The sequence below is a fragment of the Cokeromyces recurvatus genome (assembly GCF_025118155.1).
Source record: "Cokeromyces recurvatus strain NRRL 2243 chromosome Unknown BX663scaffold_42, whole genome shotgun sequence".
NCBI classification, from domain to species: Eukaryota; Fungi; Mucoromycota; class Mucoromycetes; order Mucorales; family Mucoraceae; genus Cokeromyces; species Cokeromyces recurvatus.
The window spans coordinates 1-26,519 of record NW_026251428.1 but is presented as its reverse complement, the minus strand read 5'-3'; the positions used below and the strand labels follow the sequence as shown (position 1 = coordinate 26,519).

General features: G+C 29.7%; 10 protein-coding genes across 10 annotated transcripts; 7 read left to right on the top strand and 3 right to left on the bottom strand.

The window, feature by feature from the left end:
* Window positions 1–100: 100 nt before the first annotated feature.
* BX663DRAFT_490140 (uncharacterized protein) lies at window positions 101–680 on the top strand (the record flags this gene model as incomplete). The annotated part of the gene is made up of 2 exons (XM_051524941.1): window positions 101–270; window positions 329–680. The coding sequence occupies 2 exons, from the start codon at window positions 101–103 to the stop codon at window positions 678–680; spliced, it is 522 nt and encodes a 173-aa protein (XP_051378268.1).
* Window positions 681–1,390: 710 nt separating this feature from the next.
* Window positions 1,391–2,440, top strand: BX663DRAFT_525315 (cytochrome b-c1 complex subunit 7). Its single transcript, XM_051529744.1, has 3 exons — window positions 1,391–1,587; window positions 1,648–1,826; window positions 1,894–2,440. The coding sequence occupies exons 1-3, from the start codon at window positions 1,482–1,484 to the stop codon at window positions 1,987–1,989; spliced, it is 381 nt and encodes a 126-aa protein (XP_051378267.1). The 5' UTR covers window positions 1,391–1,481; the 3' UTR covers window positions 1,990–2,440.
* Window positions 2,441–2,524: 84 nt separating this feature from the next.
* On the top strand, window positions 2,525–4,965 carry BX663DRAFT_555948 (mitosis protein DIM1-domain-containing protein; the record flags this gene model as incomplete). The annotated part of the gene is made up of 5 exons (XM_051531677.1): window positions 2,525–3,445; window positions 4,359–4,532; window positions 4,595–4,627; window positions 4,691–4,828; window positions 4,888–4,965. 5 exons carry the CDS (start codon window positions 2,525–2,527, stop codon window positions 4,963–4,965), a joined length of 1,344 nt encoding a protein of 447 aa, XP_051378266.1.
* Window positions 4,966–5,189: 224 nt separating this feature from the next.
* BX663DRAFT_263142 (uncharacterized protein) lies at window positions 5,190–5,976 on the bottom strand. Its single transcript, XM_051521917.1, has one exon. It carries the CDS (start codon window positions 5,926–5,928, stop codon window positions 5,413–5,415), a length of 516 nt encoding a protein of 171 aa, XP_051378265.1. The 5' UTR covers window positions 5,929–5,976; the 3' UTR covers window positions 5,190–5,412.
* Window positions 5,977–7,963: 1,987 nt separating this feature from the next.
* Window positions 7,964–10,502, top strand: BX663DRAFT_525307 (uncharacterized protein). The gene is made up of 10 exons (XM_051529743.1): window positions 7,964–8,132; window positions 8,183–8,253; window positions 8,319–8,354; window positions 8,403–8,505; window positions 8,563–8,663; window positions 8,729–8,860; window positions 8,915–9,097; window positions 9,164–9,217; window positions 9,281–9,496; window positions 9,572–10,502. Exons 1-10 carry the CDS (start codon window positions 7,988–7,990, stop codon window positions 10,244–10,246), a joined length of 1,716 nt encoding a protein of 571 aa, XP_051378264.1. The 5' UTR covers window positions 7,964–7,987; the 3' UTR covers window positions 10,247–10,502.
* A 329-nt stretch (window positions 10,503–10,831) lies between these two features.
* Window positions 10,832–13,386, top strand: BX663DRAFT_525303 (P-loop containing nucleoside triphosphate hydrolase protein). Its single transcript, XM_051529742.1, has 12 exons — window positions 10,832–10,912; window positions 10,981–11,182; window positions 11,256–11,385; window positions 11,447–11,564; window positions 11,625–11,716; window positions 11,776–12,066; window positions 12,172–12,334; window positions 12,399–12,602; window positions 12,681–12,777; window positions 12,830–12,841; window positions 12,880–12,978; window positions 13,037–13,386. The coding sequence occupies exons 1-12, from the start codon at window positions 10,892–10,894 to the stop codon at window positions 13,339–13,341; spliced, it is 1,734 nt and encodes a 577-aa protein (XP_051378263.1). The 5' UTR covers window positions 10,832–10,891; the 3' UTR covers window positions 13,342–13,386.
* A 289-nt stretch (window positions 13,387–13,675) lies between these two features.
* BX663DRAFT_555944 (uncharacterized protein) lies at window positions 13,676–15,266 on the top strand (the record flags this gene model as incomplete). Its single annotated transcript, XM_051531676.1, has 5 exons — window positions 13,676–13,804; window positions 13,862–13,921; window positions 13,985–14,093; window positions 14,155–15,165; window positions 15,232–15,266. 5 exons carry the CDS (start codon window positions 13,676–13,678, stop codon window positions 15,264–15,266), a joined length of 1,344 nt encoding a protein of 447 aa, XP_051378262.1.
* A 213-nt stretch (window positions 15,267–15,479) lies between these two features.
* Window positions 15,480–20,114, bottom strand: BX663DRAFT_564806 (uncharacterized protein). Its single transcript, XM_051532059.1, has 5 exons — window positions 19,860–20,114; window positions 19,711–19,801; window positions 18,809–19,648; window positions 16,001–18,734; window positions 15,480–15,910 (listed from the first exon to the last, which is right to left on the bottom strand). The coding sequence occupies exons 1-5, from the start codon at window positions 20,062–20,064 to the stop codon at window positions 15,506–15,508; spliced, it is 4,275 nt and encodes a 1,424-aa protein (XP_051378261.1). The 5' UTR covers window positions 20,065–20,114; the 3' UTR covers window positions 15,480–15,505.
* Window positions 20,115–21,054: 940 nt separating this feature from the next.
* BX663DRAFT_490131 (retinol binding protein receptor-domain-containing protein) lies at window positions 21,055–24,729 on the bottom strand (the record flags this gene model as incomplete). Its single annotated transcript, XM_051524940.1, has 16 exons — window positions 21,055–21,105; window positions 21,168–21,467; window positions 21,522–21,544; window positions 21,632–22,018; window positions 22,094–22,143; window positions 22,197–22,299; window positions 22,362–22,539; window positions 22,628–22,685; window positions 22,744–23,164; window positions 23,479–23,568; window positions 23,652–23,716; window positions 23,766–23,971; window positions 24,031–24,231; window positions 24,283–24,458; window positions 24,511–24,552; window positions 24,627–24,729. 16 exons carry the CDS (start codon window positions 24,727–24,729, stop codon window positions 21,055–21,057), a joined length of 2,454 nt encoding a protein of 817 aa, XP_051378260.1.
* Window positions 24,730–25,151: 422 nt separating this feature from the next.
* On the top strand, window positions 25,152–26,477 carry BX663DRAFT_525291 (26S proteasome subunit RPN7-domain-containing protein; the record flags this gene model as incomplete). The annotated part of the gene is made up of 4 exons (XM_051529741.1): window positions 25,152–25,241; window positions 25,294–25,583; window positions 25,637–25,771; window positions 25,827–26,477. Coding segments are annotated over exons 1-4 (1,143 nt in total), but the record flags the coding sequence as incomplete, so codon positions are not given.
* Window positions 26,478–26,519: the final 42 nt, after the last annotated feature.

Here is a 26,519-nt window from a genome sequence, read left to right as displayed (position 1 = left end):
AAAGAAGAAGCAACGCCAACAAAAATATATGTAATTTTTTTTTTCTTTTTCTTGTTAAAGCAAGACTTCTTTCTCTTTATTATATATACATGTTTATTTCATGTCATCACGAATGTATTGGAATACCCCTATTCTGTCACCATTCCTTCTAGTTAATCATACCAATATGAATGTGTCTAATAATAAAAATTTAAAAAGATCAAGATCTACTGAGTTTATTGAAAAAGCTTTGAAAAGATCAAAACCATTTCAAGATGAAGAACCATCAAAGTAAGAATTATGACTAGTATTTAAGATAACAATTTTTTTTTAACTTTATCCTTATTAGATCTACTTTGAATGAATTGAGTATCGGCAATAGCAATAATATCCATCATAATCATACACCATGTCAATCATCTATTCCAACCAACTCTATATACCCAAATTCAATGAAAACTATATCCATTTCAACAAGAACTACTTCTCATGAACCTTCTAATGATTATTATCGATACATGAATGGTCTACTTCATTCAATTCATATTGAACGATTTGGTGATCCAGAAAGGCGAGAAAGCTGGTGGGAAGCGCCAAACAATAATATGGAAATAGATAAAATGGAATCAGATAATGAAGAATACCAACCTGTCAATTCAATATTGAAACAGGCATTTTTACAAAGACATCAACCATCATAACTGTGGCTTATTATATACACATATTTTGCAGTAGTAGTAGTAATAAAATCAAGAGCCAATTTATGCAATACTGAGTGTATCCCCAATAAAAAAAAAATATGTTTGTTCATTTATTAAGAAAGTTTAAGGATTCGTCATTATTCGAATAAATCAAATAGGTTATATAATAAAATATGTAACAATATTAGTCATCTTTATTTCAACAAAGACATAAGATAGTTTCCTTACAATCTTTTCATTGTTTAAGTATCTATCATTTGTTCATTACACAATGATTGTGTTAATAACAATTTCTATGAATTGTATACTGTTTTTTCTTTTTTTTTAAAAAAAAAATAGGAAGCCATTTATTGATAAAGCAGCCTTTATAGTCATTATCAAACTATTAAAATAAAAAATAAAATAAAAAATCAGCAGCTATTGCCTATTATAATATCACTACTATTAGCAATAGCTATCTTAGTTGTATGAATCAAAGTTTCCTTCTTTCCAATCAACCAATAGCAATAAATGATAAAGAAATGCGGCATTGTTGTGCTTATTGGACAAAGCTCAATTTATTTTTAATTACCGATGTAAATGATGACGATAACTTCATCTGTCCAATTACAATCAAACTATTTACTTATTGTTACCGGAAAGGGCGGGGGGTAGAATGTTTATTAAAAGGTTATTATCAAAAGCAAAAAGGGGCGGGGGTTAGTAAGGGCTTTTTTTTTTGTCAACTAGCATTTTTTTTTTTAATATATAAATATTCATATATAAATATATCTATATTCTAATCTCTCCCCACTCTTCACAATGTCTTTAACACTCAAGTCCTTTGTTCAAAACTCTAAATTTCTTTCAAGTTTGTTGAAACCTGTTTCAAAGGTATATGCTGGTGCTGCTGGTTATAGACAAATTGGTAAACGATTTTTATTTTTTAGGTGAATGTAAATAGAAATCATTAATTGAATTTTTATAGGTCTTCGTTATGATGATTTAATTTCTGAAGAAAGCGATCTTGTTCAAGAAGCTCTTCGTCGTTTTGCAATTGCCGAACCTCGTGAAGCTTATGATCGTGCTTATCGTATTCGTGTTGCTCAACAATGCTCTTTAACACATCAACTTTTACCTAAGAGTCAATGGGTTACTCCTGAAAAGGTATTTGAAAAGAATGCGGGGGAAGAAGTAACTAAACAAATGAATTAACACCTTTATAACTCATTAGGATATTAGATATCTTCAGCCTTATATTGATGAAGTTGCTGCTGAGCTTGCTGAACGTGATGTATTTGATAACATCAAAGTTCCTGCTCGCCATTAGATCATTTTCGAATCAAAAAAAAAAAATTATTTATAAACAGTATACAAATACATTTTTATATATTCCTATATTTATATTTATATTTATATATTTCCTATATGCATATATATTTATATATGACTATTAAAAAAAAAAAGAAGATATAACAGACCGTACATTCATTCAAGCAACAGGCGATTATTTTTTGAAATGGATTTTTTTTTTTGAGTTTATATAAAGGGAATAATAATAGGATATGTTTCAGCCAGCATGAATAGCATAGTTTTAGTCAATAATCAGCCATAACATAAATCAACTATCCGTTTTGATAATGAATGAGGTATATCATCATCTTTCTAGTGGGAGTAATACACTAATCAGAAACGAATCTCTTGAATACAAATTAAGCTAAAAAAAAAAAATCAGATAAAAAAGAATATATAGACAATCATCATGTGAACTTCAAAGCCAGCTTGAAATCATATTTCTTTTTTCTTTTTTTTCTTTTTTTTTTTTTTTCTCATTCCTTTCTATCTATTTATTTACCTCTATTATCATGAAATTATATGAATTATTACCAAACGAATTATTACAAAAAATAGCCGTCTTTTTACCTAGACAATCTATAGCCGTACTTTGTCAAACATCTAAAATAGGATATAAGCTCTTTTTACCTACTCTTTATCGTCATATTGAACTGGGACATCGAGCCCAAATGAAGCAACTTGAAGAGGGACTTCTTCATAATCAATTTTTACGAGAAACTCTTAGACGCTACACATATCGTTTGACACTTAAATGTCGACAAGGAGGGGGTCATCATTACTGCTGGTTATTTATTATATCTATTTTATGTGCTAAAGAATTAATACCGAATGTGAGACAGCTTTGTTTTCGTGACTTTTTAACTTTGTCCGTGCATAAAGTCAATCGAATTGTGAGATCCTTACCTTATTTAACACATGTTGATTTTCAATATTGCAATTTAATTACCATAGCAACAGAAAAGATGGAAACGGGGACCCATCCTCTCATAAAGGAATTAAATTTACTTTGGACAGATTTTACAATAGATGCCATTCAAGAATTATTACAGCATATGCCTCATCTAAGTTGTGTTGTATTAGGTGCCAATCATAATCGAACCCCTTTAGCGAATGACGCTGCACTTGATGCCTTAACAAGACACTGCCCTGATATAGAAGCATTATCTATTTCATTGCAGCAAGTAAAAGAGGGCTCCTTATGTCAAGCTATTGAGCTCTATGGACCTCGACTAAGGCATCTATCTATACGATGTGAAGGATATGATACGCTATGGGCTATTTCAAACTATACACGACAATTGCAAGATTTAATAATTAGATGGTGTTGTGATAGCAATAAAGGAGATGATCAAAATAAGATGATAAAAGTCTTGGAGATGTGTAAAGATTTGAACCGTTTAGAAATAATCAGTTGTTGGCCTCTTCACGATGTTCCAAGTATTATTTTGTTTAAATCAAATTCAACATGATGACACTCTATTTAGCAACCATCAAAGTAAATGATCATTGTTCCTCTTCTTCTTTTACAGTAAAAGACATGAAGCGATCAGTTGCATTAAATAGATGAGATTTACAAGAAATTCGTCGATTCATTTTATTATAGATTATATATTTTATTTATTTGAATTTTTCTTTAATTAAAGTGATGCATATATAATTAGGTATCATATAATTTCTTTTTTTTTTCCTATCTACATTATACACATATACATATTTATGTGAGCAATGCAGTACGGATCAAGTGAATGATCACTATTTTATTAACTCCTTTCACTATATGTCAAAATAAAAGACATTTGTATTTTTCTATCATCACTCGCTGCTATATCATTTCAAATTTCTATGATTGGCTTATCCTTTCTATAGATCGAATATAGAGTCAACTTATCACCTATTCATCCTACCTATTTTAAACTGATCGAGAAATATTCATTGTACTATGTCTAAATAAATACTGTTTCTTTTATATCATATTGTTTACACTTGACAAGCGTCAATATATACAATGTAAAAGATGCATTATTTAAAGTCATATTCCAAATAAGGTATTTTTTTTATATATATACAAATATAAAGAGTCTGGCGGGCGACTTTAAACAAAAAAAAAAAAAAAAAAAAAAAAAAAAAAAAAAAAGCTCCTCTGGTACAGATTTTTTTTTTCTCATCTTTTGAATCAGTTTAACATAGATGGTAATTAAATAAAAAAAAAAGTTTATAATCGTTAACTTTACTAATCAACTCTATTTTATTTTATTTTATTTTTTTCTTTGCTATTTAGTCTGCAAGTATTTTCATTGTAAATAATGGATTTCGAATAAATGAGCTAACTTTTCAGTACATTAGTATTTTTTACCTCATTTAACTAACGGTTGGCAAGTAGATCAAGCAATTTTATCAGAAGAGGATCGAGTTGTAGTTATTCGATTTGGGCATGATTGGGATCCTATTTGCATGCAAATGGATGAAATTTTGTATAGCATTGCAGAAAAAGTAAAGAATTTTGCAGTTATTTATTTGGTAAGTAATTTGAAAAAAAAAAGAATCATCTCAGTAATTAACACATTATAATTTATATATAGGTTGACATTACAGAAGTACCAGATTTTAATAAGGTAAAGTTATGGAATACATGTACATATTTATTTATTTACAAGATAATTTATGAATTTATATAGATGTATGAATTATATGATCCATGCACAACCATGTTCTTTTTCCGAAATAAACATATTATGGTCGATTTGGGTACTGGTAATAACAATAAGATCAATTGGGCACTTGATGATAAGCAAGAAATGATTGACTTGATAGAAGTAAGTAAAATAGCAAAGGTTTATTAAGCAAAGGGCTCACATGAATGAATACATAATAGATTGTGTATCGTGGTGCAAGAAAAGGAAGAGGTTTAGTCGTATCACTTAAAGATTATTCTACCAAATATAAATACTAGTTTAATCCTGTTCACACTACTTGTTTGACCCAGGATAAGGAAATAAATAGTATTATTTAGTCATGTATGATATATAGTTTAGATATTATATGAGGAGAAGGGGTAGATTTACATTGAAACAAACAAGATTTTTATATTATATCAATGAGGACACAAGTTCCAAAGAGAATGTGTCGCTATTCTTTTCGACTGTGTATGAGGCTTATACAGTCTGAAGAGATTTCTTGTAAAAGAATGACGAATGATAATCTTGTCGATAAGCCTGTAACTTTCCTACATTGTATATGTATATGCAAATGTATATAATTGAAGTAGCAGCAAACAATCAAAATAAAGTAATAACAGTACTACCATTACACAACAGAGGTAAAAATACACTACGAGTAAATAATAATAAAATAGATATATTCAAATAGAGAAATAAATAAACATTGGGTATAAAACTATTTAAATAGCTTTCATTAATGATTCCTCTTGTCTTTGTCGCCTTAATTCATCTACTTTCTTTTCAAGTTCGTCTAAGGTTAATATCCTTTTTTTTAATTTGTGTTCAAACCATGTAGAAATTTCTTTTGTTCGTTTCCGTGATATTTGTCCTTTTTTTTCCGTATTAATCATGGATGCATTCACAGGCATCGCTAGAGCAAGTCGGATCCATTCTTTTGTTAAATAGCTTTCTTTTAATCGATGTGTTTGCAGTCCAATCTTTACTCTAGTTAAAGCTCGTGCTAAGGACGAATCTTCTTGCTGTATTGTTTGTTTGTTTTTTAATAAAGCAGCCGATGCAATGGGAATTAAATCAGCTAATGAAACTGTTTTCTGTGAATGATGTTCTTCTTCATCATCACTTGCAATGGGTGTAGGTGGTAAAGAAATAGAATGATCACAATGTATTAACTCTTGTTGCTCCATATTAAACGTAACTGGATAAGGCATACAATGTGTTATAATTGTAGAAGACATAAAAAAATAATAATAATAAAAAAAGAAGAGAGAAAGAGGAAGAAATAAGAAATCGACTAATGAAACTTTAATCTTAATTCGTTACTATTGTCATAATGTCATGTTTTACAGAAAGAGCATCACGAGGATGATATGTAAAACACAAACAATGTCTTGTATTATTCATGTTCACAAATTAATTTTTCACTATATTTGGTAAAACAATAACACTAAATTTGTTTTCTTTTTCTCTTTAAAATAACGAAACAACTTTAAGTTAATAATTGACAACATATATATTCTATCTTCTTAGTAGTCTGATACTGATACTAATATTAGTAATATTGATATTATTGATACTACTGATACTAATATTACTACTACTATTATTACTATTACTAATACTAATACTACTACTATTACTACTACTACTACTACTACTCTTTCTACCGCCTTTTTATAATATAATCTTTCCGGTGAATAATGTATTATTTCTAATTATGCTTTCCAAGCTTGTCTTGAATAAAACCAATTAATATGCAAATCTCACTCATTATTTTGTTTTTTTTTCTTAGAAAAAAAAAAAAAAAAAAAAAAAAAAAAAAAAAAAAAAAGCGAATATTATTGACTATTAAAAGAAGAAAAGAAAAGAAAGAATGGCTTCTATGTAATGGTAAATATGTATTATGTATATCTAATTTTAATAATTATGGTGAATATTCTCATTTCAGAAGAAGCTATCCATCGTATATATATAAAGTATTTTATCATAGTGAAATAACCCCATTTTTACTAGTAGAATGCCGTCATATCTGTTGTAGATCCTTTACCAGTGCTCCTGGAATTATGAGGTTATGAGCCCAAAATCAAGTATTATTCTTGAAGATGTATGATTCATGCGTCAATTTCTTTTGACTGATTGGTTACAACATATGATATGGGTCGTCGGGCATATTTAAGTTTATAATGAGGATATAGATTACTGCTACATTGTTACTACCATCTATAACACAAAATAAAGTAATCAGAGATAACTGTCCTGTCCTTTATTTAATAATGGTTTATCAAAAAATAGGGTAACAGTTTCAATTTGTTTATATACTTGTTAAAGAAATTGTCTATTTTATTAACTATACTAAATATGACTCGGTCATAAATTATTACTCATGCTTTATTATTATTATTTATTTATTTATATAATAGAAATACTTATTTATTAGAAAAAATGCGTATTCTCAGCAATGAAGGCAAAGACTATAAGTGAATACTGGCCACTTGGCAAAAAAAAAAAAAAAAAAAAAAAAAAAAAAAAAAAAGGGGCCGAAAATGAATTCCATTTAAAGAGTATTTATATAAGATTAGATACCCTGTTACTGAATTATTATAAAAGAGTATAAATCAAAGTTTAGAACCTAATATATGCAACACTGCAATGGAATAACTATTATTGTTCTTTATATGTATGTATGTATGTATATGTCTGGATCTAGAGGAACACACCGGTATACAACTAGGGGTAATTATTTAGAAGCTACATTTATTTGTTAGAATATAGCACTGTATCCTATTTTATATGATGGAATAGATTGTACAAAAACAAGCATCAATATAAAAACTGCATAAGAGCTTTTATTCCATGAACTCTAAAAGACTTTGTTATAAGCACTTTTAAATTTGTATGCTTTTTTGATTAGTTTAGTTTGAAATCAAATAAAGGTAAACTTTATTGAAATACAATTATAAATACATATTTTTTTTTTTTGCTAGAACTAAATTTATTGTCAAGCAAACAATGTGGGGAATAAAAACAAATCTCCGCAAAGTTTCTTATGTATAATACCAGATGAAATTAGTCAAGATAATGAGAGAATAATAACAAAGTTTTCTCTATCTAATAAGGCCATTTCATAAATATGATTTGCATATAAATTATAGGACAAATTTGAAGGCAAAGAAAAATATTTTACTAAATGCACCCATTTTTTTCCCAATTTCTATGATAAATGATAGCGTTGTTTATACTTATAATAAAAAAAGAAAAAAAAAATTGTAATCTGTTTTTTTTTTTCTCACTTCAAACATGTCATCTTCTAATTATCATTTACCAGCTATTGCAGCAGTAGCTGGTATTGCATTAGCGGCTTCAGGCTATGTTATATCATCTACAACAAATAAATATGAATCTAAAAAAAGAAGACGAAGAATAAAATCAAAAATACAAAGAGGCAAATAACAAAATTTAGCAAATTTACACATGATTAATGTTATAATATAGAACAAGATGGTCAATATATTTTAGGACTTGTTAATTCGCAGAATTATTGTTTTCTTAATTCCATTTTACAAGTAAGAATACATATATATATATATTGTATACATGCATCATCCTGAACTTTTACATTAACATATAGGCTTTTGCTACTTTAACGACTTTACGCTCATACCTTGTAAGTTATGATAAACAATTAAAATACATTATATTAATATAATCAAAGGCTGAGCGTGTAGATGAACAAGGCGATGATTCAGCACCTATTTTACCACAAAACGAGTTTATTTTACAATCAGTAGCCTGTGCACTTTATGCAACTGTAGAATGTAAGTCTATAATTAAGTGTATGATACGTATACTATTTATTTATATGCGTTTTATAGCATTAAATAGACCTTTACCAAAGCCAAAGTCAATCACACCAACTGATTTTTTAAGGGCTTTAGAACGCAAGTTAGGTGGTACTATCAATCGTGATCAACAAGTAAATAAATATGCAAATATATAAACAAGGAGGGGCTTTCTAATTTTATTTTATTTCGTTTTTAGGATGCTCACGAATTGTTTCAAATTATTTCAAGTGTCTTGACTTCAGAAGAAGAAGAACAATACAAGCAGAAGGTTCCTTCTTTATTAGATGCAAATACTCTAAGAGACTTTACAATAAATGGTGGAGATAATGTAAATATGATACAGTAATTATTATTTTTCATTGTTCACTCATCTATTCTTAAGGACCCTAATGGTGATAATTTTGAAACTTTATCTGTTTCTTCGTTTGGTACAACGACATCCATGTGGAGTTCATTTTCAGTTTGTACTGTAGGTGGGCAATTACGTCCAAGAAGACGTAGTCCTCGAAATCCATTTACAGGTTTAGCTGCTTCAAAAATTAGTTGTATAAACTGTGGATACACGGTAAATAATAAAATAATATCTGTTTATTTATTTATTTATTTATTTTGCTCATTATTTGAATTTTAGGCGCCCATTCGACATCATACATTTGATAATGTTTCATTAAATTTACCTCTTACAGTAAACTCATATATATATAATGGTACATATATAATGACTCACTGATGTCTCTTCTTTATGTAGTCAAAATGCACATTAGAAAGCTTGTTAGAAACTTACACAAAAGTTGATATTTTAACTGATTATCAATGTAGAAAATGTACTTTAATAGCTACTTTAGAAGCCATGAATCAAGAATTAGCCAATATTTTAGGAAAAGATGAAGTCCGAGCAAATCTATTAAAAATGGATATTAAAAGAATAAATGATGCTCTAAGATTGAATATTGAATCCACTTTGGTAAGCAAACTATTAACGTTAGTGTACATATAGTTAAACCTTTTGTTTTCTTTTTTTTTTTTTCTTTAAAAAAAGTATGGTATTCAATTAGTTACCCCTAAAAAAGTTTCACGTACAACCAAGCAAACAATGTTTGCAAATCCACCTAAAGCGTTATGCCTTCATTTATCACGTTCAGTATTTCATCCTTCAGGCATGATTCAAAAAAATCATTGTCAAGTTGCATTTCCAGAATATCTTGACTTATCCCCTTATACAACAAATGGATATCTAAATACAACAGATCCCAGTGCTTCGCTTTGTTCACCACTACCTACACCTATTTTACCTCATACCCGTACGAGCCGAACTAGTCTTGTGTACTTACGCAATATGACAAGAGGTCATCGATTTATTCATTCACCCAAATCAAATACAGGGTTGGGAGTGGCTTTATTAAACACCACTAAAGAAACAATGGATCGACCTATTCAAAATGCATTACCTTCATTATCCGTTCTTCCTGTCTCTCGAAAGATTCAGTACAAGTTATGTGCAGTCATTGTGCATTATGGTAATCATGATTCAGGACATTTTGTAACTTATAGACGTAAGAAATTACCTACTGGACATGAAGTACGAAGTCCCTTTGAAGAAAGTGTAAAGCCTTCTACCAAATTTTGGCGTTGTAGCGATGAAAGTATTGAAGAAGTTGATCTTGAAACTGTATTGCAGAGTGAAGCATATATGTTGTTTTATGAACGAGAATAAATTATTATAGATATACGTGAATCATTTTATTTTTGTAGTGTATTGTATAAAATAAAATACAAGTAATAATAATAAAATGGGAAGGGAGAGAAAGAAAGAGGGGGAAACAAAAGAGAGGATAACTTCATATTTATTAAAAATTGTATTCATAGACGATCATGAAAGAACAAGTGTAGTATCTAGAATAGACACTTTGATTATTTTATTCATAATAAACAAATACATACATTTTACTTTATAAGTAGGCAAACTCGATCAGACCTTTAAATTAGAAAAAGGTGGTTAGCTGAAGATAGTCTCGATATTTACATGTTATATACTTTAACTTGAAGCATGTCATTTTCTGTGAGTCTACAAAAGAAAAAAATAATTGCTTTTTTTTTTTTTTTTCACCATAAAAATTATGTTATAGCTACTAATTCCCCTTGTTGTTCTCCAGAGTGAGTCTTAGCTGCCGTTCCTTTTTTTTATTGATGATTCAGCCCGGGCAATTGAATTTTTCCTTTAAGGCGGCGATTTTCAATGACAAATATTGCCTCTTTTTTTTTTTTTTTTTTTTTTTTGTTGTTGCTGTTATTCATAGTTGACGCTTTTTTATTTTTTTATTTTTATTATTATTATTAAAATATATTAATTCGTTTCATAATGAGTGATGATCAAATAAAGGTTTTTTTTTTTATTTTCTATATTTTTAAATTTAATCATGTATTAAACTCTTTTTTTTTTTTTAATAGACTTTTGGAGAAGATGATGACTATGTCCCGTATGTGCCTATTAAACAAAGACGTTTAGAAAAAATCCATAAATATGCAACTCAACGACGCATCGTAGATCAACCTGAAGATGATGAGCAAGAAACAGTTACAGCAGGACCGAGAGCTAATATGAGTTTGTTAGATCAAACTGTTCAACAAAGATTATCAAATGTTATACCAGGTATTGAATGCAATTGTTTAAATTATCAACTTTGAAACTAATTTTTTTTTTTATTATTATTGTATTTGTGTAGAGAAAACGGAAGAGGAAAAAAGATTGGAAGAAGAGAAAAGAATCGAAAAGGCTCAAGCTTATCATAAAGCTTTAGTGTCAGTTCAAGAATCAGCAACTGGTATAAAATATACAGAGCCTATAAAGACATCGTAACTATTCATTATGGAATTGAATGAGATGTTTAAATAATATACTGATAACTTTAACTAGTTGGAATCCACCTCACTACATTCGTAATCGAACAGAAGTAGATCATCAAGCCATACGTGATAAATATCATATTATTATTGAAGGAGAGGAGCCAGTACCTCCCATTACTCACTTTGGTGTAAGTGTGTAGATTGTATTTATTAACCATAGATAATTAAATGTTAGTCAACTATTGTAGGATATGAAATTACCTGATCCTATTTTAAAGTATTTAAAAGAGAAAAAGATTGAAAGGCCTTCACCTATTCAAATTCAGGGATTACCTGTAGCGTAAGTCAAAGAGATATCTATATAAGCTGGTATTATTATATATTTATATTTAACTATAGATTAAAGGGACGTGATATGATTGGTGTTGCATTTACTGGATCTGGTAAAACACTCACATTTTCATTACCTTTAGTTATGTTTGCTTTAGAAGCAGAAGTTAGATTGCCTCTAGTACAAGGAGAGGGGCCAATTGGTATGATTCTTTGTCCTTCTCGAGAATTAGCAAGACAAACGTATGATGGATTAAATGGTATAGCAGATGCATTAAAGAGAGGAGGATATCCTGAATTAAGAGCTTTACTATGTATTGGAGGTATAAATATGCGAGATCAGCAAGATGTTTTAAACAGGTAGACTATTCTAAGAAGAGTACACACACACACACACACACATATATATATATATATATATACATGTATATATTTGATATTAAACCTTTTTTTTTTGTGAGTTAGAGGCTTTCATATGTTGGTAGCTACTCCTGGTAGATTATTAGACTTGTTGAGTAAAAGGAAGTTTAATTTAGATAACTGTAAATATTTATGTATGGATGAAGCAGATAGAATGATTGATATGGGGTTTGAAGATGATGTTAGAGAAATTATGTCGTATTTCAAGGTATATATGTATATTAATATATATAAAGTATTTCACCAAAAAAAAAACTAACTTATTCTGTTAGAGTCAACGTCAAACTTTATTATTTTCTGCAACTATGCCAAAAAAGATTCAAGACTTTGCTTTATCAGCATTAGTTAAGCCTATGGTAGTGAATGTAGGTCGTGCAGGTGCAGCTAATTTAGATGTTATTCAAGAAGTAGAATATGTTAAACAAGAAGCCAAAATGGTCTATCTTTTAGAATGTTTACAAAAGACACCACCTCCTGTAAGATATAACGATGATATTTATTGAATCACACAGTATAATATAATAATTTTTTATTTATTATATACATGTATATAGGTCCTTATATTTGCTGAAAATAAGAATGATGTAGATGATATACATGAATATTTATTGTTAAAGGGAGTAGAAGCAGTAGCCATTCATGGTGGAAAAAGTAAGACTTAAAAAAATATATTAAATCCAAATATTTATTCAATTTTATATAGCTCAAGATGAACGTGAATATGCTATTCAATCATTTAAGGACTATAAAAAGATGTTTTAGTAGCTACAGATGTTGCATCTAAGGGTCTCGATTTTCCAGAAATTAAACATGTTATTAATTTTGATATGCCAAAAGAAATAGAAGATTATGGTAACTTCTTAAGATTTACCAGTCCATAAGAAAAAAAAAACTAAATGATTATAAATAGTACATCGTATTGGTCGTACAGGTCGTAGTGGTAAAACTGGTATTGCTACAACATTTATTAATCTCAATTGTTCGGAGCAAATTCGTTTGGATTTAAAGCTTTTATTAAAAGAAGCAAAGCAACGTATTCCACCATTTTTAGCAGCCATGGAAGATCCTATGGAGAAATATGGCAGTCTAGCAGGCGGATGTTCGTTTTGTGGTGGCTTGGGTCATCGTATTAATGATTGCCCCAAATTAGAGCAACAACGTAAACTTCAAATGAGTTCAATGACAAGCCGACATATTGGTGGTGGCTCCTTTTAATCTTCTTTTTAAAGAAAATTCTCGAATAGAAGAGTTTAAAGCTTCTATTTCCTTTTTTATCTTTTTTTTTTTTTTCTTTTTTTTCTTTTTTATTCTTATTTTTATTTGTATATTATTTATGTGTATACATTTTACATTTAAATATATATATATATATATATTTTTCTTTTTCTCTTTTTTTTTCTTTTTCTTTTATTAAATAATGATATTATAATTAAGTTGTTTTTTTTTTTCCTTTAATATAAATTGAAAGTAGAGTAAAAATGGATATAAAGAAAGATGAGTTCCCCACTAATTTGTTGATTTATTTAAGGATAAAATAAAATATGAAACAATGGATTTAGAGAATAAAACCTTATTTAATTCTCAAGATCATCAGCAAGTAGAAGAATTCCTTAAGAAATACTGTATTCCCCAGTATTTTGATGTATTTATTGCTGAAGGCTTTGAGTCGCTTCCTGCAGTAAGTTTTAAACAATCTATTCATTGTTGTTGCTGATCTATATTTGTTTGGCAGTAGCTTTCAGAAATAACAGAAGAAGATTTAATTGCATTAAATGTAAAGCGTGGCCATAGAAGAGTATGTACACAAAACAAACTAGCATTACATAATAATAACACTTATCTTACTTGACTATCTTAGATCATTCAAAGAGGAATAGCAAATTTAAAAGGAATTCCTAAAAATCATCCTTTATCTTTAACAAACCCTGTCAATTATCCTTATTATCCTTCCACTATAGATTATTTTCGTAAAGTTCTTTAAAATAAGAAAAATTATTATTTTCTTCTAATTTTTTTTTTTTTTAATAGATCATCATCATCATGTCAATGAAGGTTCTGCAAATACATCATCAAGTGGTTATGGTTCTTCAAGTCCAGGTACATGTCACCCTACTTCAGTTGGTCATCAATCCTTTAGTTCTTCTGGCTTCACTACTAGTGGCAATACAGTAGATCCTTATCATCATTCTTCTCAATCGAATCATTTACACTACTTGATTCGTCCTCCAACTACTTCATCTCTTCAACCATTACATCAATTACAAAAACAACGAGAATTAGACACTGATACTAGTATAAAAGAAATGTCTAGTTTTTCCTCTCAAGAAGAAGATGGTGAATATAATTTACAACGAATAGACAATAATACTTTAGCAGCAGCAGCAGCAGCAGCAACAGCAACAGCAGCAACAGCAGCAACAGCAGCAACAGCAGCAACAGCAGCAACAGCAGCAACAGCAGCAACAGCAGCAACAGCAGCAGCAACAACAACATCTAAAACGCAATCAAATTATAGTGTGAGTATCTGTAGTAGTAGTAGTAGCAGTAGTAGCAGTAGTGGTATCGGTAATGACTCTATTATCAAACGAAAGTATAAACGTCATCCAAAACCTGATAAGAATGCACCCATTAAACCCCCCTCAGCTTATATCATGTTCTCTAACCATCTACGTTCACATATCAAAGGTCAAAATTTGACTTTTGTTGAGATTGCTAAATTAGTAGGTGATAAATGGAAAAACTTGAATCCAGATGAAAAACAAAGCTACGAACGAACTGCGATGTATACTAAAGATGAGTATTTGACTGCTCTAGAAAAATATCAAAGGACGGATGCCTATAAGGAATATCAAAAGTATTTAAATGCCTTTAAAGCAGAGCAAAATGAAATGAACCAAAAGATTGCAAGGTTACGTAAGGAAGCTAAAGGGATATCACCTGATGAATGCAGTAGTTTAACAGATATAAGTTCGAACGATAACAAAACGGAATCAACAGACGGATTGAATCAGGATGTCTATAACAGTAGTAGTGAAGAAGGTAATACGAAAAAAAAAATAATTGCTGTATTATTTATAATTAAATAACTCTTTTTTTTTTTTCTAGATAATAATAATGAAGAAGAATACTATTCTTCGTAACAATTCTCTCCTCTCTCCCCTTTTTCTTTTCTTAAGTGTAAATATATTTTATTACATGATGAATAAAAAAAAAAAAAAGAAAAAAAAAGAAAAAAAGAAAAAAAAAAAAAAAAAAAAAAAAAAAAAAAAAAAAAAGAAAAAAAAAAAAAAAAAAAAAAAAAAAAAAAAAAAAAGAAAAAAAAAAAAGAAAAAAAAAAAAAAAAAAAAAAAAAAAAAAAAAAAAAAAAGAAAAAAAAAGCCTATGCTCTTTGAATTGCTATTACTTGAATATCCCAACCTCCAAACCAAGGTAATTGAACAAGCCTTCGTACTGTAGACGATTCGTCAACCACCATTCTTTCCAATATGGGCTGTAACATAAGTAGCGCAAAGATAATTGCAAGTCCCAAGCAAATAAACAATAATAAAATACCCTTTCTCATCGTATCTCTTGTTCTTCTCAACATACGTACTTCATGTAATGAGACGGACTCATTTATCTTATTTCGCTCTTCTCTTGTAAATCGATGATGATGATGGCGTGTTTCGTTTTCTTCCTCATCAGAAGATGAAGAAGTATCCTTTTCCTCTTGCGGCTCAACAGGTGATGAAAGAAATGAATTGGATGCTGCTCTAAAGGGTATCATCATACGTGCTCCAATATTCTAATTTTTTAAATATAAATAATAACTATAGCTATCTATTCTATTCATTTTCATTTTATCTCATCTTATATATCCCCCTATCACACTTACATTCACTCCAGCAGATACATTCTCCAAGGCAGTGGCTACAACACCACCACCCATGTATTGAGCAGTCATAGTAGTAAGACTCGTAGTTGCTTCAACCTCAGGTATTTTCGTATTTACATGATGAGGACTTTTGTCTTCATCATTTATTGTTTTTAAATAAATGTCTTTATCTGTTTGAACTTGTTGTCCATTGACGATCATCAGACCGTTCCATCCTTCATCTGACTTTCTTTCACCCAGCACATGTGAGACAGTCAAGACATGATGCTTTTCCTCTTTATTAATAGGCACTAATAAAAAGTCAAATTCATACATGGCGGATGATAGATGCTGTCCCTCTACTGTTACTGTATGCTTTATACATCTTTTCTGGTCATCTAGTAAGTTAGAAAACGGAGGCTCACATAAAGTAAGCATTAATTTATGTGATACGTTGATTCGTTCTGTTGTCATTATTTCATAAAGCTGGGTTTGTATCTCATAGCCTTGTGGGTATCCTCGAAGATCAAATGTTGCTTGTAAAAATTTGATGTTGATGTTGATTTTCTTATGTACTGCACTCGATCGATGACGTTGTAATGGTGATGATGATGATGATGCACACTCTGTTATTTTTAAACAATTATTTATTTTAAGATGATGCTCATGATGATCATAGCTGGAAGTTGTACTTAACCATGATATCTCAATATCCTTCCTTGGTTGCTCCTGTTGATAGAGCTTGTTGGATGAAAATAAAAGCATTGTGTTAGGCTCTGTAATGAAAGGTGGTGGCCCCTGTGTCTTTAAGTAGTTTTCAACTGCCTGAATCTTTTTTGGGAACCAATTATTAGCAATCAGATTGCTAATGTAAGACGGGATAGAGGTACCTAAATCAAGAGTAGCAACATAGATAATACGTGTAGATGGTATTGGATGATTCGTTGTTGTTGTATTATAAGGATCAATGGCTTCAAGGATCCAACCCGAGACAAAGAAGTGACCTTGTGTTCTTTTCGAATGAATGACAGGGAAATCCTGCAGGGAACATTCAACATAAAATGTGCGTTTCATGGATGTACTTGATGAACTCAATGGCAAAGGTTCTTCCTGAGCTAGACAACGAATAGCATAATACTCTCGATTTTTGAAGGGAAAGATGGATTTAATTGTCTGTCGAATAATATTACAGTTGGGATCCTTTGTAGTTCGTATAAGATCAATAGGCGTTTCGATGGTATCGTCCCATATTTTTCTGACATCACCTAAATCAGATATGACGGCAAGAATTTCATCGGTCGAAAAGTTTTCAATCACTTTGGTTCCCTTATAAATCATGTAAGGTTCAAAGACTTGAAATAGGGTTGTTTTTGAATTGTCGAGAGGCTTCTTTGTAGTTTTTAATCCTGGTTTCTTACTGATTTGTATCCCTGTTTTGCTATTATCTGATATGACCGTCCAACCGTATTGCTCATCTGTTGATTTTAGAAATGCTAATGCTGCTTGCGCATATTCCTTAGGTGCTGGAAGTTGATCTAATGCTTCTTTTAATCTCTCTTCTTCACTGGCTACCTTTATTACTTTTTCTTCCTCTACTGCTCTCTCACTCCTCTTTAAACCATCATGCTCTATACATGGCTCCTTTGTATTCTTGATAATAGATAACTCATCCTTTTCAATTACTATCAAAGCACCATTAATTTCAAGATGATCTGATGATCCAGACACGTTCCCCTGTTTATCTGATTTTATTAAAGTTAAAATCTTGCCATGTAAAGGGATAATAAATGCTTCATCATGCTCTATCGTTAGCCAAATACCATATGGGTCATACGTCCTCTTTTGTGCCAAAACACGTGACGGCGGAGGATCGATCACGACCGAATATCCAGACTTTCGATTATCTAAACGAATAATTGAAGTAGTTGTCTTTGTATCTTGTTCACCAGGATGTAGATGATATTCGCATCGCCAGCTTTTACGTTCATGATCGTACTTGATACCTACTAATTGAGCCCTTGATAAGTTTTCAAGACTTGGTGGTGCTCCAAAGTCCTTTAAGTAATCTTGCGCAAATTGGACAGCAGCACAGGTCTGAACGAGGTATCGACTTGTGATATAATTAATAACCCAAGTAGAAAAATGGGTTACCATCACCTGCCGCACAGACACTGTTTGAGGATCGATTTGCTCAAGTCTCCAGCCAAGGATGTCGATCATTGCACGAGTATAACCTGGTATATGACTTGATGGTAGAGGTTTATATTGAAACATATCACCTATACACGAGGTTGCTAATAAATCAATACGATTTGTGCCCATAGTATAGTGTCCATGAAAACAAATATAGTCACGCGGATTTATAGGCCAAGTACCCTTCATCTTTGTATGCCAAATAGAACTAGTAGATGTAAGAGGATGCAAAAATGTTGTTGATTCAAATGTGTTGTCCCAGATCTTTCGAGCACTTGCATTTTCCAAAACAGCCTTTACATCCCATATGCTACAGTTTCGCCAGGTTGATTCACTTAAGAATCCACCAAATGGATGGTCTGGTATTTCTAATTTTTTTATAATTACATATCCATTTTCTTTGCTGGGAGATTGAATTAGAGTAGAGGTAGATGAGAGTTGAAGATACTTGATGAATTGAGGGTATATCTTTTGTAGTGCTGCTGGATCACAGCTAGGTAGCTTTGCTTCTGTTGATATTAATTTGTCATGTACACCGTTCACTTTAGATGAAGATGATTTGCTACATGTATAATAAATAAGTAAATCACCTGATAGTTTATTATTATTATTAGTAAGGATGTATATGAATGTTACTTTGTCTCTTTAACAAATTGATTAGTCATTGCTGTTTGCTGTTCTATAAAAGGAAGATGATGTATTTCAGCTTTATTGGCTACAAGTAATTTTTGATCCATATGGATTAAATCGCTATCATTAGAAAGTGATGACGGTATTGCTACCTTGTTATTATCTGCTTTAAATACGGTAGCTTCGTCCAATATGTCTGTATCATTTTCTTCAATTCCATCAACAAATATATCATCACTCTCACCATCTTCTTCTTCACCTTTATTCATAATCATAACTGGCCATTCTTTACCATTAACAATAAATGTATTATTAAGTGATTTCTTTATAATCAACTGGATTTGAATAGATTGATCATTATCAAAGTGCTGTAACAAGTTATGTGGATGTGCAACTTCAATAAGATAATTATCTTGTTTAGAATATAAATGAACACAAAGTTGAGCGAGCTTATCAGACCATTGAGATTTGTTTATTATTGAAATTGTTATATCAGGTATCATTTTTGATAATTCGATACATAGCCGATGCTCTATGATAGAAGCTGAAGGATGACGTCGTTGATCATAAGTGTAATCTAATTCGTATTGACTTGATGATAAATGAGTTTGATTTATTATTATAGTATCTTGATCAAATTGACTCAACCAGGCATGAATAAAGTTATTGTTAAAGTTAAATAAATTATCAAATAAAGTCGATATGACAGAATGGTATTCTTGGTGATAGTAGACGGTTGTATTTGAATACTCGAAATCACAAATAATAAAGTTATCTGTGTTGCTTCCAATGTAACTCACTTTTTGATCTTTTTTTATTATTTTTTCAATCCATGTAAACGTTTTACTATACAAAACATTGTAAATATATACATATATATATTACATGACGTTCAAGTATATACTTACATTTCCTGGTTAACAAATGTTGTCATCTCAAGCACATTAGTGCTTAGATTAGGCTTATTTACTATTTTTATTTCCTTAATCCATGGACACCCTATTATATAAATGTTAATATATGTAATATGAACTAAAGATAGTATATATATATTTACAATGTTTTCGAGTGTCAACACTTAATAAAATAGTGTATATGTCATTTGCATTAAGCTTTGAATTATTTACAAATTTATACAATTTATGTTGCTGATTATAATATATTTGGTTTAAGCTGTCTACAGGCTCCCATTCCTGAATATGCTGAATAGTATTTGATTTAACTTTCAACCGTTTTAATATATTCGAGTATTCAGTGCTCATTTCATAATGAAAAAGAGGAAGAAAAACAAACAAACAAGATAATTAAAAAAAGAAAAAAAAAAGGAAAAATGCAACTTATTAAATATCACCACGCGGAGGTCTGATTAATTTCTTGTGTCATAAGCTTCCTTTTTTGGCATTGGCATAATAATACGTTTAAACAACAAGATATAAATTATGTCAGAACTGATCAGGTTAGGTCGTCAATGATATTAAAAAGTATAACTGTGACGCTATTGGTGAAGAGTCAATCAAGGGATTGTTGATTAGGTTATGACAGCAGTTGAAGATAGAAAAGGCAATCAAAGTTCACAAATAACTGGCCAATGAGCAAAGTAAAGAAAAGTATTGAGGTATATATGTGGTTAATGTGTAGTAAACTTATTCAAAAGAAAGTAGAAGGGACTCTCAATAATGGTTTCAAACTTTTGAGGTCGATAATGCATTTAGATGTGCTACTTTATCGAAAGCAGAGTATGGCATCTGGAATTATAAGTTGAATGACATCCAGGTAACTACAGAAGGTGCCAATGAATATATCGATTACATTTTAACAAAGAACATAGAAGGCCAAAATGTAGGATCTATTGATATAAATGGTTGATATTGCGTTAGTAGCTTCGATTTATTATGAACATTTCTATGCTGATCTATATTATGTTGACGATAAGATTTGATAGGTAGTTCAAGCTTTTTTCTTTTTCTTTTTTTTAATTGGTCTAGAAAAGAACTAACAATGATAAGATTCAAAAGAATAAAAACTGTAGAATACATAATTAAAAATCGTATATAATTATTATATTTAGCTAATCTTAGTATTGCCACTAATGGTGTCAGTTTTTTCTTATTAACTTATAATAGGAGGAAAATAGTGTAGCTTCATTTAAGCGAGTTAAATTCTATCTTTATTATTAACAATTATAAATAGTATAATAATATCTTATTTTACATAATAGCTTATTAAATGCACATACAATCCCAATTTGAACCTTATTCTGTTTTATTGGATAGTATAAATTCTCTTCTACGATATTGACGTAGCTATAACAACAAGTTAATATTATATAAATATATCTGTATATGTAATCACATAACAACATTACCCCTGGATTTCGAATTAAAGTGTAGGCAAGAAACCATCTTGTTATAGCTCTTCTTTTTCTTAATTTAACATCATCTAGTACAAACTTTTCATTATCATCAATGATAACAACTATATTTGATTCTTTTTGTTTTGTTGATTGTTGCTTTTTATTATGTTTTCTACAGAGGCGTTGGCTAGGTTGCTTTTGGCTATAATTCTTATCTGGTAAAATATATAAAGGATGGTAGTTGTTGGAACTCAAAAGACATTCAATAAATACAAGGACTATAGGATTATTGTACGTATGTTCTGCAAGAAGCTAATGAATGGTTAATATAAAATACGCAAATCTAATTTTTATTCTAATATATACCATGCCACAATAAGCAGTAAATCCTTTTTAGAAAAAGGAAAACAAAAAAATTAGAAAAAAATAAGCCATACATTTATAATATACATAGCGTATATATATATATATATTACCTCCATCACCACGACGCACACTCCAAGTTTCCGCATTTCGATCCACTCTTAAACTAAATAGTGGATATCTAAAAATCAACTTGAGAGTACGAAGGATATAGGATGTTAACGCTCTAGTCATAGACGTCAACATCATAAAGTACCAATAATGTAAAAAGGGTGCTCGATGTTGTATACCAAACCTTGTTCGATTCTCAATAAAAATTAAATTTGTAATTCGCTTTTGAATCATTTGTACAATGATAGCGATGAAGAAACTTGCAAAAAAGACGCCATAACCTACTCTTTTGAAGAAAAGATCTCGGAATCGATCAAGTTGAATAACAGCTGTAATAAAGGTACCGATTAAACTGATTTCTAACATGAAATAAAGTGTTCCTGTAAATCCTGAACATAAAGTTAATAGATCTATTGTTTTTTTTTTGTTTTTTTTTGGAAAGGGATTATATTATAAGAGTTTACCAAAACCAATAAATACACCAAGGAATCGAATAGAGTCATCTATATCAATACTGTATATTATATGAGTAAATCTTTATTTGTATATTTTGAAGTATATGTATACCCATTATTTCTTTTCCCTTTAAATAAGAAATAATCTCCCTGTCGAAGTCGAAGAATATCTTTTGTAAAGCGACGAAGGACACCTAAAGCATAGATCATACAAACTATTATTGAGAAGATTAGCAAATGATTTTAAATAATTAAGTTAAACAATATATATATTTACATCCACCAGCACCCAAAGTAGCAATATAAACTGCAATTTGCATCAGCATAAATGTTTTAATAGCGAATTGCATTGGATCAGGATGATATTGAAATTGAGATAGATAGGGTGACCAACTACAGATATGAATGGGTACAATACCACCAACTCCAATAAGCTGAGTCAATAATAAAGGAATCTAAGATATATAAAATATAAACATATATATGTATATATATATATATACTTGAATACATGTATATGAAAAAGATTTGTATCTCACTTACCAATTGTGCCAAACAGTAAAGTAAGAGTGTTAATGAAGTCTTTATTGCAAATGGTATTCTATATTATATTAGATTATATTAGCTATCTTCTTATACATTTATATATAATCACGAACCTAATATGTTCAAGAATACCAAATAATTTCCTTGCATACTTTTTTAAGAACTTGGGTTGAATACTGTATTTAATCCAATAGGAAAGATTTTTTTCCCAAATATGTATCGTGAATAAATCCCATAAAATATCAAATAAAGCAGATGGCACTTTTTTAGTCTTTTTAGGTTTCATAAGTTCTTTAACATAACGTTCTTCTATGTCTTGTACCTCTAGAAATTGAAGATGACAGACAACACATGACTGGTAGGTAATAAATCGAGTCACGAAATAAATTAAAACACTACAGTAAGCTATAAACGTAGGAATAGCTGCTAGCATATTAATGATTAAAAAAGGCAAATTACGAGCATAAGTAATAACATAGGATGGAAGGTCAAGTGAAAAGCGAAGACCAAATAAGGTACAAGTAGTGTAGGCTCCTTTTTTTTTAATACAGGTTAAGTATAACATCTTACTGATAATTTGTTTGTTTTTTTTCTTACCTATTAAATTCGCAATGCGTGATCTATAACTTGCATGGTAACATAAAAATACCTTTTGAAGTGAGGTTAGAAAAATTATTGAAAAAAAAAAAAAAAAAAAAAAAAAAAAAAAAAAAAAAAAAAATCAGTTAAATTACCGGATAAAGATATACAGCATAAAGAAAAAAGGAGAGAAAAAGTTCTGATAAAGAAAAAGATGATTAAATCAATAATATACACAACTTTAATGTATATATATTTTATATATTTACCAACAATCTTTGCAGCACGAGGAAGCCATTCATGAAATATACTTGATTGAGAATTAATAATATTCCATGCTTGATTAAAAATAAATGATCCTATATATACATATATTCATATTAGTTCAGCTCATTTGAATCACAATATGTATATGTATATATATATATGTATGTATGTATACCTAACATGATTACAATACACATTAGTATTTTATGTGAAGGTGTTCTACAAAGGAATCTTATTGGCCTATTTAAAATGTTAGTTAATTGATCATCATCTTATAAATGTAACTTACGGTGGAAAACTAAAATCAGATACTAAAGACATGATAGCAAAAAGGATAGGTACCAAAATGAAATTAATTAATGATACATATTGTAATACAGTGGCAATTTGAGCGCATATTCTAGCTAATGTAGTAAAAGGCTTATAAACATAAAGACCAGCATAAAGATATGAAAAGCACATTGGATCTGCTCTAGACCCATAAAACTCCACAGACTGAAAAAAGAAAAAAAAAAGATTAAAATGCATATAAAGCTACTATAATGCACACTTACTATTCGGCGTGTATATCTTGGTAAAGTAATATCAGGAATTGTAATCACATTTCTTAAAACACCACTTGAATAATTTCCTATCAATTTATTTTGATAATCAAAAAACTGATAATTGATTAACATGGCTCTATCAAATGCTACGATTTCATAAAAGATAGACTGTTTGTCTGGATGATGAATAGATGGGATAATAGTAAGATTCTATTCATATAATATTAGTAAAAGAACTGTATATACACTTCGTAACTATACCATAGCATGATCATCTACAAACTTCTTCATATACCAGCCTGTTACTGTAATATTTTGTACTATAGGACGATCTGAAATACGAACTATTTTGTTTCCTGATGAAGAATAAGTACTTCCATCATCTTCGTATATAAATCCAGTATCCTTAAGCCTATTAGGAGCGCAACAACCTCCAACTAGAACACAAGTTAAATATACACTTTTTTTTTATACTAAATATTATATTACCAAGTGCAAAAGATGCTGTAACTGCAGTCATTGATATATTAACTATTTATACATGTTAATCTCTCTGCTATAATGAATGTTAGGTATATATATATATATATATATGTATATATTACTATATTGCTGAGGATAATATATCCAGTCATCTTTTTCCATTGTTTTCCATCCAATCTCATTTCCTAGTTTATTAACATGTTGGCATGCTCCATCCTCAAACATATTTTGTTTCCTATGAAAAAAAGTTATGTGTATATTATTTTTTTTTAGATTACATATAAATGTTACCCATTAAGTACTTCCCAGCATTGAGTAGAAAAGGCAACTAATTATATATTAGTTAGCATTTATTATACTTTGATGACAGTTTGTATGTATACTATACCGCTAGAAACAAGCCTGATATTAAATATGACAACCAAAACAAATAGATAAGATAGCATCATAACAATAAAAGAGATGAGTAAAACAAAAGAAGCCATGGTTTTTTTTTTTATATCCTTTCCCTTTTTATAGTGATTCCATTCATTATATTTTGTGATTTTTTTTATTGATTTTGTGATTTAAAGACAGGTGTGTACATAGGGTTTTGATAAATTTCTTAAGAATTATGATGTGAAGCTGATTATCATATTTATTATTATTGTTATTGTTATTGTTAGAAAAAATGGAGATATCACATACTGATATACCAAAAGATTTTAATTTTGAAACATATATTGGTAATTATAAAGGTAAGTACTTCCACAAATGCATAAGTAGACAATCTTGTTCACACATTACTAGGCCATACACGTATCATTCGAAGTTTATTTATAGCTACCCAATGTGATGCACTTTCTATTGAAGCATACAAAACAGCCATTCACGACATTAAACAATTAACACTAAATACAACTAAATATTGTCAAACTGTAGACTCTTTAAATGATAAATTACGTAGTCGAGGACAAGCAATAATATCAATGGATAAAGAATGGATTGCTAATGTACAGAATAAGTCCAAAACAATTTTAGAAACTTTGGAAAATGAACTTAAAATAGCCAAACAAAATGTCCATAAAGAGAATATTAGGGTATAAATTAACTAGTGAAGCTATATAATGTAGGTTAACTTATTATGCAGTAGACATGCTATATGAAACTAGGCGATTTTTATTATAAAAAAGGGGATCTTCAGAATGCAATGAAGCATTATGTTCGTACAAGAGAATACTGTTCAACAAATGAAGACATATTAGAAATGTGTTTTAATACTATCAAGGTAATATTATACAAGTGTATACATATTGTTATATACATATTAATATCTGTTTTAGGTTTATTTGGATGATTGTAACTTTTCCAACGTTATTCAAACCTATATTTCTCGTATAGAAGCAATACCCCATATACTCGAAAAAGTCAATATAATATCTAAATTAAAGTGTTGCCAGGCTTTAGCATTATTAGGATCAGTCACAGCAGATGAAATCAGTCGATATAAATCTATTGCAGCAGCACTCTTAGATGTTTCCTTTGAAGCTGTTCCTCAACTTAGTGAAATTATGTCAGCAAACGATATCACTATCTATGCTGGTTTATGCGCACTTGTTTCTTATGATCGTCGACAGTTTCAAACAAAAGTCTTAAATAATGCAAGCTTTAAAAACTTTTTAGATGTTGAACCTGCACTTTATGATCTTATTGAAGCATTTTATAAATCAAAGTATACAACCTGTTTCTATTTGTTAGACAAATATGCACAAACTCTTGAACTAGATATTCATTTACAACCTCATTTGAATCAACTCATACAGCTTGTTCGTGAAAAGGCTATGGTTCAATATTGTATCCCATATAATGTTATAGATATGAGAAAGATGGCAGTCGCATTTAACTTGGAATTAAATGAATTAGAAGATTATTTGGTTATATTAATAAGTAAAAAGGAAAAGATTTCTGCAAGAATTGATAGTCATAGAAAAGTAACTAATAAATTGATAATAATAATAATTAAAAGAGATGTGTGT